Below are 12,964 nucleotides of genomic sequence, written 5' to 3'. Positions count from 1 at the left end.
ACTATTGCTTTTTTTGTTAAACTTAAGGCATTAATTGTGATAGCACCAGTATTGTGTAAATTTTCATCAAATATTGGTATTTTTACATTTAAAATTTTTTATTTAACAAATGTGCACCAATTAATATTAATTCAATACAAGTCATATTAGATGATTTTTGTACCCTGTTGGTTACATTTTTGATTTATTTTAACATGCGTTTGTCGCTTTTTTTCCTCTTTGAATGCCTCCGCGTTAGCCTTCTTCTCGATGCGTCGTTCAAGCCGATATTCTTTTAGCAAGCGTTTACGCTCTCGTTTCTCTTCAGGCGTTTCATCTTTAGGCCTTATGGATAACACACTTAATGTGGATATCAACGATTTATTACATAGTGATTTTGGACCGGTCGATGAAATTGGCGCGTCAAGTTTTGCTAACGATTTTTCAGTGAGTTGATTGTTTTCACCATTTCGCAAAACATTAGTAGGCAGGCCTGTTTTTGGATCAATTTCTATTTTACTTACACCAGCATTTGATTCAGCCTTACTACTCCTACGACTTCTACGAGTTGGCTCTTCAATGAGTTTTGGATGATTATAAATATTTGAATAGGTTGAAAGCACAGATTTGCAATCCCATTTCTTTTGTTCGTCATCAGCTATTTCCATTTCGATTAATTCATCATTTGGATCTTCGCCTTCGATGATATCACGATATTTTTCGACGCGCTCGCGATCCCATTCTTTCTTGTATGGTTCGACCTTTTTGCCACGTTTGTGTTCTCTGTAACATGCCATCAAAACTCGGTGTTTCTGATCCCAGTCACCTTCGATTTCTTCACATGCTAAATCACCCAATTCAGGGTCATCATAGGTTGCATAGAAACGTTCAAAACGGTCATCTAGCAGTGTCAGTTGATCATTACGTCTTATAACACTTGAAGACATTGAGTACTCGGTAAAACGGGACTTTGTTTCTTCATCATTGAAACTGTGTTTGCGTAGCAGTGGACCGAGGCGATCCATTAGTTCCTGCTCATCCTCTTCATCATCACTTTCGTTCAGATTATCTGAATCAAAGTCTCTTTCGTTATCTTCTTCTACATCAGATAAAGCATCTTTGTCATCCTCATCGCTATAGTCAGCATCACTATTTTCTTGCTCATCATCATCACCTTCAGCCATCGCCTTCAGAACGAAGTCGTCTTCTAGCAAGTTGTCTTCATTATCAAAATCGAAGTCTTCATCCAACGCTGCTACTACATCTGGATCCCAATCAGGCCGTGGGCCAGGAACCGGAGCCGCTCTATTTAACATACCCTCATCTTCTTCATACTCAGACGCGAATACTGAACTTGGCAATGCCAATTTTGGAGCGGTCGTTGTGCGACCTTCTTCAAGTCTTTTACGTACTTGGTTGGGGTTTTCAACATACTCCCAAACAACTTCCTGCTCTGGCTTCTTCAAATGTTGTAAATAATCATAATCATCGTCAAAGAATATACCAAACTTCTTTTGTTCTTCGTAACGTTTAGCCGCATTAACTGATTCTGTGTTTGATATGCTTTGTGGCAAAGCTTCAACCAGTACATGTTGGGGTGCGGTGTCATCGGTCACTAAAGGATCATGTTGACTTCTATGTACTAAATGAAACGTCACAGCATTTTTGCGGTCGATGAAAACTTTTTTGCCCTTTCCCTGAAAATAATTAATAGCTTAATGGCATTTAAAATAAAAATTATGGAATTCTTACCATTTTCTAGTACGTTTTTACTTTTCAGTGCGAAAAAACTAATTTTATTACGAATTAGAAGCGAAACACATGTGCACAGTGAAAATCGTGGAGTGAAAGAAACAGAAAAAACAAACGTTCCCATTGTGACCCATCAGCTGGAGCAATAAAACAAACAGAGCATAATAAAGCAAGGCCTACACTAATCAACTAGGCATTCAGCTTTGAATTTAATTTCTTTGGCAGCTTCATTTCGCTCATTGTTTGTACGAAGAGATACCAATATACCGGCGATAACACATATGGAAACCGATGTAGTAATGTAGTAATATTTACTATTAATGAAATTATGGGAGAAACAAATGAGAAAACCAATAAAAAAATTGTATATAATTATAATAAATATTGTAAAAAAAATTATTCAACTCTAAGAACGTACTTTTTAAAGCAAAGGTTTTAAAAACCTTTTAATTGTAAAACGATACCTGCAAAATTGATAAATACAATCAGCTAATTTTAAGCGAATATTGTATTTTTGTATATTGCTTTTTCTATTGAATCCCTATAGTACAAATTCTAACAAATTCAAACTGTAGGCCCCACACCACATCTAACAAAGGAATAGGAGCTAATTATAATTTTATTTTAAAATTTTTCATCCTCTGATTGTTAGCGCATGTAAAAAAAATTGCGTTGCGCAACTATTTGCTTGCGTTGATATTATGCATTACGTGTGTGGATTATTCTGAATGGTACTAGAGAAAGAAGAATAAAGTTTATAATTCTTGGGAAAGTTCATTTTACGAAATAATAATGCAAAATTCGGCTTAAAATGGAAGGAAAAGAAAGTAATACATCCGCTCCTATGGAAGGGCCGGCGTTGAGAGAGGGGGGTGAATATTTAGTTCTTAATTATGTCTATTTTTATTCATATTAATTATTGGTTGTAATGTTTCCGCTCAGAAAATTTGCAAGAGCTTGTCGAAACTCTGCGGGAGGAGCAAAGAAAAATGCAAAAGGAATTTAATGCACAACGGGCGAAAATGAAAGATCTCTACTTACAGAAGGAGACGGAGCTGACAAAATGTCAAGCCGATCGTAATAACTTGCAGCGCGAGTTAGACGAGCTGAAGAGTCAATTTGTGGTTGCCGATTTGAAGTCTGAAAATGAGTTGCATTTGAAAGAGATGAAAGCGCAAGAGGAAATTTCTTCATTGCAGCAATTAGTCCAAGGTTAGTTTATGTGAAAGAGTCAGGTATACCCAATACGAAGTTAACGCAATATTGTTCCATGTTTAGATACAATTGAAGAGTCTACAATTTTAAAGGCTGAGTTAGAACGGTTAAAGGAAGAAAGCAATCGGCTTTGGCAGGAAAATCGGGAATTGCGGGATAATGTACAGCAACAGCAAACGGAACCCACTGGGTTGGCGCCGCAGCAAATGTTAAGTCAAGTGAAAAAGACTTTGCGGAAATTCGGTGGCGAATCTGCTGGAAATGTGCTGTCCAATAGTTTCACCCAGCAAGATAGCTTTGATGACAACAAACTCAGAACTAGTAAAAGAGACTATGTAAGTACATAAAGCCCGTCATTTTGAATGGAGACAAAATAATAATACTTTTTCGTAAATTAAGGCACAAGAGGATGCTGAAGTTTTACGTTCAATTGTTGTGCAATTGCAAGAAGAAATGGCTGTATTGAAAGAGAAAATTCGCGAAGCAGATGAAGAACTACGAAATTCTAATGCAGCTGCAAATGTCATGCCGAAAGAAGATGAAACGCCGAAGGACGATACATCTATTAATAAATCAACTTCCATAGATATCAATGCTATTACCTGTGATGCTTGCTTACAATATGAGAAAAAAATACAAGAGCTACATGCAAAGAGCACTGAGGATCAAGCTACCATTAGTGCAATGCAAAAGGCTGTTTCAATGTCGCGAGAAGATTTACAAAAGGAAGCGGCATTGCGTAAAGACTTGGAAGATCAATGGCAAGAGAGACGTGAAGCTCACAAAACAGAAGTACAAAAATTGCGCGAGCAAGTGAAATCGAACGAAGAGCAATTACTGGAATTGCAACAAAAATTTCTTGATACAAAGGAAGAGGTAATGAGACAGTTACAGCGCGTCACAGACGATCGTGAAATCGTCAACAAGCAATTGGAAACCTTGCAGGCAGATAATGACTTTCTTTCGGGTCGTTACTTGGCCTCGTCGGAGGAAATTGAAAGTCAAGTAATTAATTTGCCCAACACCGTTGAGGAGTTACAGGAATTGATATTGCAACAACAAAACGATCTCATACAAGCGCGCGTGAGCAGCGAGTTTGAGCGTAAAAAATGCGTTACTTCCCTGGATGAGATACAAATTTTGCGTGATCAGTTGGAAAAAAGCAATAATGAGCGACTGTCTTTCAAGAAAAAGATGCAAGTAGACAACAAATCGTGGGAGTAAGTGAATATAAAACTAGGTAGAACAAGCATTAACGGTTATTTATAGCTAGAAATTTATTTGCTATAATGAATTGTAAAAAATACATATGTATATGTATGTACAGTAAATGAAGTGTGTTTGTATGAGTATTTGTGTATAAAGTATTAAGTACGATCAGAATTTTATTTTGTAGATTTTATTATTAAATGTATTTTTTCAATTAAATATATTTTTTTTATTAAATACATTTTTTTATTAAATACATATATATTTTTTTAATTAAATTTATTTTTTATTAATTTTTTTTTATTAAATTTGTTTTAATAAATATATGCTTTTTTCTAAATAATTTTTTTTTTTTATTAAATATATTTTTTACTAAATATATTTTTTTATTAATATTTGCCCCTTGAATTTTGTTTAATTTTTACAAAATTCTCCCATATTTCTTTCAGGGATCGCTTGACCGAACATTTGCTGACTATTCAAACGTATGAAACAGCAAAGGCGACACTAGAAAGAAAGGAAGCTGAGTTGAATAGACAGTTATCGAAATTTCGCGTTGAAGCAATCGAATTGCAGGACACCGTTGTAAGAATAAATTTGTAGCGTTGTAGTGATTGTTTTATTATTTGATAATAATGCTGATATTTTGATGTGAATTTCGCAGGAAAAGTTAACCAAAGCGAATGCGGATTATAAGACAAAAGTCAAAATTTTGCAAGAAGAATTAGCCACAAGTGAGCACGTGCAGAAGGATTTTGTAAGACTGTCCCAAAATTTACAGGTGCGGTATGCTTTTTTGCTTGATTTCTGATGGCTCTTTTTCACGTTTTTTGGGTTATTCAATTTAAATTTATAGTAAATCACAAAGAAAAAATTGCTTTACGATGTTGATATTTTGTGGTACATCTACCGTTTTTAATCCCTTTCCCACATCTGCGTGTCATGCCCTACAAAAGAGGCAGGGATAGGGTACCATGGTGTCAGAATTCCTTCCCACAAATCAAACTTTTTAAAAATGTTACTTTGCATTTTTATTTTGGCAACATTCTATAACTTTTTTTTATGGATTGAGGTGGAGACTCTGCGTAGTCCGCTCCATAATTTTTTCTCCTGCGGGGTATTCTTCGGAACATCTTCCTGCATAAATGTTCAATTTTATAGTATAGACTGATAACGGGTGATCAATCATGAGGTGCTTTTTTCAATAGTTAAAAAAAAAACAAAAATGTGAATTATGTTCAAAACCTTTATTTATCATTTGAAAGGACATTCTTTGACATTTACTTTTTGAATATGACTTCATTCAAATGTTGGCCTCAACTACGCTTAAGGTGGTCCATTCTGAAGGTCCAATTTTCATTCACTCGTTCGAGCATTTCGACTGGTATGTCGTGAATAACACGCGTAATGTTGGCTTCCAGAGCTTCAATCGTAGCTGGTTTATCAGCATAGACCTTGGACTTCACGAATCCCCAAAGAAAAAAGTCCAAAGGTGTGATATCACAAGATCTTGGTGGCCAACTCACAGGTCCTAAACGTGAAATTAGCTGCTCTCCGAAATGATCATTAGATTCAATTTCAGGTAGCAAAAAGTCCGATATTATGGTACGGTAGCGAGCACCATTCACAGTTACGTTGCGGCCATCATCATTTTTGAAAAAATATGGACCGATGATTCCACCAGCCCATAAACCACACCAGACCGTTGTTTTCTCTGGGTGTAAAGGTAGCTCTTGAACCTGTTCTGGTTGCTCTTCATCCCAAATACGGCAATTTTGCTTATTGACGTAACCATTGAGCCAGAAATGCGCCTCATCGCTGAACAAAATTTTGCTCGAAAACAGCGGATCTTCTTCAATCTTTTCAAGAGCCCAATCAGCAAAACGGTGACGTGCAGGAAGGTCATTTGGCTTTAGTTCTTGTACGAGCTGTATTTTGTATGCTTTTAAATGAAGATCCTTCCGTAAAATTGACCAAGTTGTTCCATACGACAGTCCAAGTTGCTGAGAACGGTGCCGAATCGATTCATCGCGGTTTTCACGTACACTCTCTGCTACTGCCGCTATATTCTCAATGCTTCTTGCTGGACGTGGTCTATTCGGTCGAGAATTATCCACCAATGAATATTCGGACTCAAATTTGTTGATGGTATGTCGAATAGTGTTTAAGGCAGGCCGATTATGTTGACCATAATGCGGTCTAAGCGCACGAAAAACATTTGTCACAGAACGCTGATTTTCATAATACAGTTGAACAATTTGTAGACGTTGTTGCGGTGTGAGTCTTTCCATGATGAAATGCCAAACGCTGTTCAATAAATCCACGATGACAGTTTGCCACAACTCGCGCGCGATCTGTAAAAAAAACGCAAATGAAAAAAACTCCTCTTAATTGATCACCCGTTATATAAAGAGCCCTATTTAGGTTTGGAGTATATCCAAATACTGAAATCGGTATATTTTACCATTTACGCACACAAGAAAATATTAGAGGAAAAAATATACAAATTCACAATTTTTCAATTTAAACGAAGCTTATGAAAAAAAATTAAATATAATATTAGTTTAAAAATTGGAAGAAAACTCTCATCTCTCAAAAATTAGCGCGATGCATGCCCAAAAATTTTATAAAAATTGTGATTAAAGAGTTTGTGAATTTTGTACAAAGCTAAAGCATGGAACTTTAATTAATAAGATATTTATAAAAAATTAATGATAAAAATTTTGCATAAAAAATATTAAGATTATTATAAAAAGATAAAGTGACTTAGTTATGTGAATACAAACGTATATAAAGGGTCCTTCAAAAGACGCGCGTAGATTTTGTTAAAAAAAAATATGTAAAAATTTAGATTCTTTCAGCTTTCATTATTTTTATTCAAAACACTGGTCTTAACAATTATATGTGAAAAATGGCATCATTTAAATGTCCACCACGTTTACAGGTAAAATCCGTTTAGTCTGCCCGTCCGTTTTCTACGCTCGACAGAATCAGTTTCTTGATCAAATTTTCTATAATTGGATCAACCGAATGTTAGTCATGCATAAGCCCATTCGATTACGACGCATCAGTAAAAATTGCCCATGAGCTATGCTTTTGTAGCTGCTTTGATAAACGGTTCACTGTACATGGCTAGTTTACTGGCGCGGCAGCCCTTGGTCGGGAAAAACCCAAGTCATTCCGGTAATGTAGAACCGGCTGCCATGGGAATGTTAGTTGTAGCTGCTTTCGATGCTTTCAGTGTTCGAATTCTCAATTAGGGTCTCATTACATTGGTGTTCTTTAATATTCTCATATACATACGTACAATTTTTTTTATATTTAATTGCATTTTATTAATTCAATTAATGGCTTACATTTCTCTAGATGTCATTGGAAAAACTACGCAAATCTGATACCGAAGTGCGCTGGCAAGAGGACGAAGATGTAGACAATTGTCCCACATGCAACACCTGCTTCACAGTAACAGTACGCAAAATTCATTGCCGCCATTGCGGACACATCTACTGTGACAAATGTCTGACGAAGACCGTGCCGTCAGGCCCACGCAAAAAAATTGTACGTGTCTGTGATATTTGCCATACACTGCTAAAACCAAACACAGCGCCCTACTTTAGTCAGGAGCCGCTACCCACTAACTAGGCAACAACATTCTAATTCGTTTATATTTACTTTTAAGTACTTGATACTGAATTGCAAATTATTTAGATAGTCTGACAATTTAATGTCTCAAAAATGTATCGTTTACTATTACTTAGAGAAAAGATAATTTAAAATACAAGAATCGAAATATCGAAATAGTTTTTGTTTCACGTTGGTAAATATTGTTTGTTAAAAATTTGTAAAAATTGTTCAATGAATCATGTTTTAAAATTAGTCTGTGTGCGTAAATCGTATGGTAAATATATATATTATATAAAAAAAAAAAAACAAAAAAGGAAGCAGTCATATCCTGTAGCAGCTCCATTCATTGAAAGAGAAACAACTTGGTTTTATTTTTGTTTTATGAAAAGAAAATTCTAGCATTGCTAATAAACTATTGCCAACATTATACATATATATATATTTTATTATATTAAAAACAAAACAAAATTATAAGCATAATTAGCATAAAGTGCGTGTTGAAATAAAACTTAAAATATGTTTAAACTCTACATATATAAATTAATGCATGTCGCTGGAATGCAGCACATATCGTACTGCAAATGTAAACATGTAAGTGTATGTGTAAGTAACGCAGCAAGTCATGGTCCTAGATGCAATCTCGTTTGTCCGTCCAATTACATTTCTGCAAATAGATTTAAACAAAATTAAATGACGTCATACAAATCCATCTAATTTGAAAGTGCTTTGCGACCCACCTTACCACAGTGATTGGCCCAGCAATGTGCCAAACAGCGAGATCGCCAACGCAACAGTTAAACTAAAAATTGTACTAAGCGATACTGTAAAATAAAATGGTTATGGTTGCGATAATCAAGCGGTGTTTAATACAAAATACTTGTATACAGTTTTAACTGAAAATAAGGAGTTTACATAAAACAAGAAACATTTGGAAAGCAATGGGTGCGAATGCATAATTAATGGAATATTTACAAGCGTTGCACAAATCGTCTGAAAATAACAAAATAGTTGGCCATAAAAATTAAAAATAATTTGAAACCACATTGAGAGGAAAGAGCGGTCTGAAATTTCCGGAAAATCGATGTTGTACATCTATTTATTTTTTAGGTTTTCAAAAATATAGCCTTTCGTTAACACATCGTTAAATTTTAGTTGTTGTTGTTGCAGCGGTAAATTTGCCTTGTCAGTGTAGTGTAAATCATCGGTCGTCTTCGTTTAGCTCATCTAACAGTAGGTCCAGCAAGCTTGCTGTTTCGACAGGTTGGGCCCAGAGGGAGAGGGGTGTTAGATGAGTGGGTTTGATGGGGCATGTGACAGGTGGTTAGTGTCGTGCGGGGTGCCTTCACATGCCGGACATATGTTTAGTATGTCGGGGTCAATTCTGGATAGGCAGGAGTTTAAGAGGGGGGTAGGGTCACAAAATCGAAATTGTTTTTCTTTACTCATCTTTCAAGAATGTTGTGTCAAAATTTTAAGTGGATCGGAGCAGAACTCTCAAAGTTATAGCCTTTGTAGGCACTCTACCTCGAATGCGGAGCATAGATAATTTTTCAGAGTCATTTTTTCAAACGCGTTTTTCCCGAAACGACTTCTTAAAAGTCGGTGCCAATCACAACTCCGAAACTATTCAACCGATTCTTTTCAAATTTGGCACACGTTTTCTAAATCAAAAATACCTCCCCCCTACACTGTTTTTTTTTTTATTTTTTTTTTAAGGTTGTTTTTCACTTACAAATATGGCGAAATTTTTCGCCAAAAATACTCGTTTTACGTTTTTTTGCCACCAAAACTACAAAAATGAAAAAAAAAAATTTTATTAATGTAGGGGGGAGCATTACGTCATACTTTAACTGAAAAATTCGACTTTTTTAGTTTCAGATGATTCTACGACGAATGCCGATTGGCACCGCAGAGCACCTCTCGAAAAACATATCTCCAAAAAAACTCTGTCATGGGCTTATTTGTCAATATTTTATTATTAATATTTTTTAAAAACTTATTGAAAAGATGTACAATAACATGCAACTGATTTTATTAAAGTATCTTAAGCCATATTTCTGTAAAAAATTAAAAAAAAAGTGTTTTTTTTTAGCGCTAAACCCGAATCGTCTTAAATTTTAAAGTTATTCAATAAAACAGTGGCTATGATTTAAACAACAGGGAGCCATGGCAGTCGGTTCTACGTTATCGGAATGACCCGGATTTAAAATCGGCCAAAAAATCGGCTTTTATTTTTATCAGTATTCTCCAAAACTGTATGGGAGTGTTTTACGCTGTTACAACAACAAAAACAATAATTTAAACATACTCATCCAACACTCCTTTCATAATTTGGCATTTCTTTAAATTTTTCGCATGAAAGTTTCACAAAATCCATAAATCTACAGCAGTAGCTTTCTGCAAAAAAAAAAAAAAAATAGTACAAATTAACAAAGTATTAATGAACTGAATATTATTTTTTTTCTTCTTCACTCCTGGTTGGTTTCGTTAATCTATTTTGATTACTGACAGGGTAGGTGATTAGCCTGCCGCTCCGAACTGATTAATAATTGAGTAAAATATAGTGCGAACACTGGTTTCGAATTTTTAGCGATTTACTTAAAATAAAAATTTGTTTTGAGCAGTTTCAATACTTTTATGAAAATCTTTAGCTACGTCTACTGAGTGATAGTAGTGGCTTAATATTTGTTTAACTAATACTAATTAACAAAAAATTGCAAAAAAAAGTAATTTAATAAAATTTCTCACTATCTTCATCATAATTTTGAAAATGTATATTTTTTTATTAAGCGGTTACATACGTCCATAATTTTCAAAAAATTGATCTTTTCTTACAGATTATTATTCTTTATAGTTTGAGGCGTATTTCTGTGGAAGTCGATTGTAAAAATTCCCCATAAACAGAAAGTTATGGTAGCAAAGGTAGCTGTCCTCCGTTTGAGGCAGCGAAAATGCGTGACAGGTAGGTAGGTAGGTAGGGTGGCTGTCGCAAAGACATACTTAGACCTTTCGCAGGCCCATTGTGATACCACTGGAGCTTATCATTACCCTACCATCCGGTAGCTCTTGTAAACGAGCAAGTTTCGTTAGTTTTAGATGCGATATGTCCGCTACAACAGTTAAATATGTGGTATCAAGAGTGCGCAGCCTCCTCATAGCTAAGCTTTCACACTCACATAAAAGGTGTTTGACTGTTTCCTCTTCTTCTGTATTAAGACAGCTTCTATGGAAATCGAAGTACGGGAGTCCTAACCTTCTAGCGTGACTGCCTATTAAACAATGAGTGTGTGTTTTCTTTATAGTCTGTAAGCCGGATTTTTGATGTTTTTATTAAAAATTTTTATAAACATAATATACCTGTACATGTGACATTATTGACGTAAAACGCATACTTGTTTAAAATGTTGTAAATTGCAAAATTTTTCGAAATTCAAAAATCGGGCTCGTTAGACTATAACTACAACTTTATTTTACAAGATTTTTTTTTACATATTACAGATCCATCAACATTTCAAGGAGAAATGATGCAGACCGTGGAGCAACTTTTTTTCTTTGTACTGTGGGTCACGTGATTTTTTATATACTAATTTTTGTAAAGAAAAATTAAAGTAAATTTTTTTTATAAAGTTTAAGTACTAATAAACAATGTATACATTTTTTTATATTTATTTCTATTGTTGTCCCTTCTAAAACAGATTTTCTTTTAGCGCATTTTTTGGCGCCGTTGGACGTACCTATGTATGTAACTCCTTAAGCGTGCTAATTTTTGATGCATTGAGTGAGTCTTTAAAATTTGTAATTTGGCATTGTTTTTTTTTTTTTAACTGGGTGTATTCTTGCTAATTTTGAAAATGTTGTTTTTATTAATTTAGACGCCTAGACGCGTTGAACTTTCGAACGCCAAATATTTTATATAAATAAGTCTTCATCTAACGGGTGAAAAAAATATGCATTTTGAAGAATTTTTTTTCTATCACTTGTTTGATGGCATAAAATTAATCATCCAATTTTGTTTTTGAATAACTTTTTTTTACTAAATTAAGGGTTTTCCAATAACAGGTGCTATTGGTGAATAAATTGCGCTATCGAGAGATGATTAACGATTTTTTATGGCCGGAATTGGATGGTATTGATCTGGACAACGTTTATTTTGAACACGACGGCGCTATGTGCCACACAAGCAACGAAACCATTGATCTTTTACGGGAAAAGTTTCCGGACCGTGATATCTCTCGTAGAGGTGATCACAATTGGTAACCGAGATCTTGTGATTTAACAACTTGTGACTTTTTTCTTTGGGGCCACGTGAAAGAGAAGATCTACGCCAACAGCCCAGGATCAAATCAAGACATCAAATATGAAATTCGTGAGGATATCGAGGACATAGGGCAGCCACTTTGCAATTCGATTATGGAAAATTTCATGAAAAGTATATTGTCCTGTAAGCGTGGTCGTGCTGGTCATTTGCCTGATGTTATTTTCCACTATTAACGGCATACCTTCCTCTTTATAATGAAATAAACATCCGATTATTTATAATAAAAAATAGCATTTTTCTTTGAATATCAAAATAATACCTCTGTTTGGAAAGACCTATACAAAACAAAAATTGATATTGAATAATGGAATATTTCGACCTTTGGAGGGCGTCCATTGCATGTGTGTTTGCATACTGCAGCTGCCTAGTTCACAAGTGTCAAATATGATTGACGTACGACCCCATATGCAAAAATTACAAATCTTCCAGTAGGGTGAATAACTTTGCAATTTTAAAACTATGTCAAATTCGTGGTAATAACAGAAAAATTGTCTGCATACTAAATACTACTAATACATACTAAGAGCCAGTTCAGCAACCCGTAGAATGGGTGTACCTCACAATGTCATATGCAGGAGTTGTGAAGATGAAGAAGAAATTGAGTCGGTACGACACCTCCTCTGGGAATGCCCTGCACTTCAAAGAAACCGTGGCAAATATTGTGACGATTTTTTCTTTGAACGCCTAGGAAATTTGCAAAATGTCTCACTGGAGGGGCTAATTACTTTCTTAAAAAGATCTAAGTGGCTTAAGAAACTTAGTTATATATATATATATATATATATATATATAATTGGCGCGTACACTCGTTTTGGGTGTTTGGCCGAGCTCCTCCTTCTACATATTTGTGGTGTGCGTCTTGATGTT

The 12,964-nt window shown here is 34.9% G+C and overlaps 3 protein-coding genes across 9 annotated transcripts in view; 1 reads left to right on the top strand and 2 right to left on the bottom strand.

Annotated features, from left to right (window-relative positions):
* Positions 1 to 77: 77 nt before the first annotated feature.
* Positions 78 to 1,853, bottom strand: LOC129246097 (protein LTV1 homolog). The gene is made up of 2 exons (XM_054884637.1): positions 1,732 to 1,853; positions 78 to 1,676 (listed from the first exon to the last, which is right to left on the bottom strand). Exons 1-2 carry the CDS (start codon positions 1,732 to 1,734, stop codon positions 147 to 149), a joined length of 1,533 nt encoding a protein of 510 aa, XP_054740612.1. The 5' UTR covers positions 1,735 to 1,853; the 3' UTR covers positions 78 to 146.
* A 609-nt stretch (positions 1,854 to 2,462) lies between these two features.
* On the top strand, positions 2,463 to 8,309 carry LOC129246094 (early endosome antigen 1). The gene is made up of 7 exons (XM_054884629.1): positions 2,463 to 2,603; positions 2,674 to 2,943; positions 3,010 to 3,281; positions 3,346 to 4,166; positions 4,605 to 4,740; positions 4,820 to 4,936; positions 7,522 to 8,309. The coding sequence occupies exons 1-7, from the start codon at positions 2,543 to 2,545 to the stop codon at positions 7,795 to 7,797; spliced, it is 1,953 nt and encodes a 650-aa protein (XP_054740604.1). The 5' UTR covers positions 2,463 to 2,542; the 3' UTR covers positions 7,798 to 8,309.
* LOC129246095 (trehalase) overlaps positions 8,263 to 12,964 on the bottom strand; it is a 78,818-nt gene continuing 74,116 nt past the window's right edge. For all 7 annotated transcript variants that reach the window (XM_054884636.1, XM_054884635.1, XM_054884632.1 and 4 more), the window contains 2 exons: positions 8,517 to 8,600; positions 8,263 to 8,443 (listed from right to left, as the gene is read on the bottom strand). In XM_054884636.1, coding sequence (XP_054740611.1) covers positions 8,518 to 8,600 — 83 coding nt within the window. In that variant the 3' untranslated portion in view covers positions 8,263 to 8,443; position 8,517. The remainder of the gene's footprint in view (positions 8,444 to 8,516; positions 8,601 to 12,964) is intronic.

The sequence above is a fragment of the Anastrepha obliqua genome, chromosome 4 (genome assembly GCF_027943255.1).
Source record: "Anastrepha obliqua isolate idAnaObli1 chromosome 4, idAnaObli1_1.0, whole genome shotgun sequence".
NCBI lineage: Eukaryota > Metazoa > Arthropoda > Insecta > Diptera > Tephritidae > Anastrepha > Anastrepha obliqua.
This window is presented reverse-complemented; position numbering and strand designations above follow the sequence as displayed.

Excerpts from the sequence above, each read along its gene's own strand:
- LOC129246094 (XM_054884629.1), top strand. The coding sequence starts at position 2,543 with ATGGAAGGAAAAGAAAGTAATACATCCGCTCCTATGGAAGGGCCGGCG. Across the intron at positions 2,604-2,673 it reads GCCGGCGTTGAGAGAGGGGG|AAAATTTGCAAGAGCTTGTC; the intron begins GTGAATATTTAG and ends GTTTCCGCTCAG. Across the intron at positions 4,741-4,819 it reads TCGAATTGCAGGACACCGTT|GAAAAGTTAACCAAAGCGAA; the intron begins GTAAGAATAAAT and ends TGAATTTCGCAG.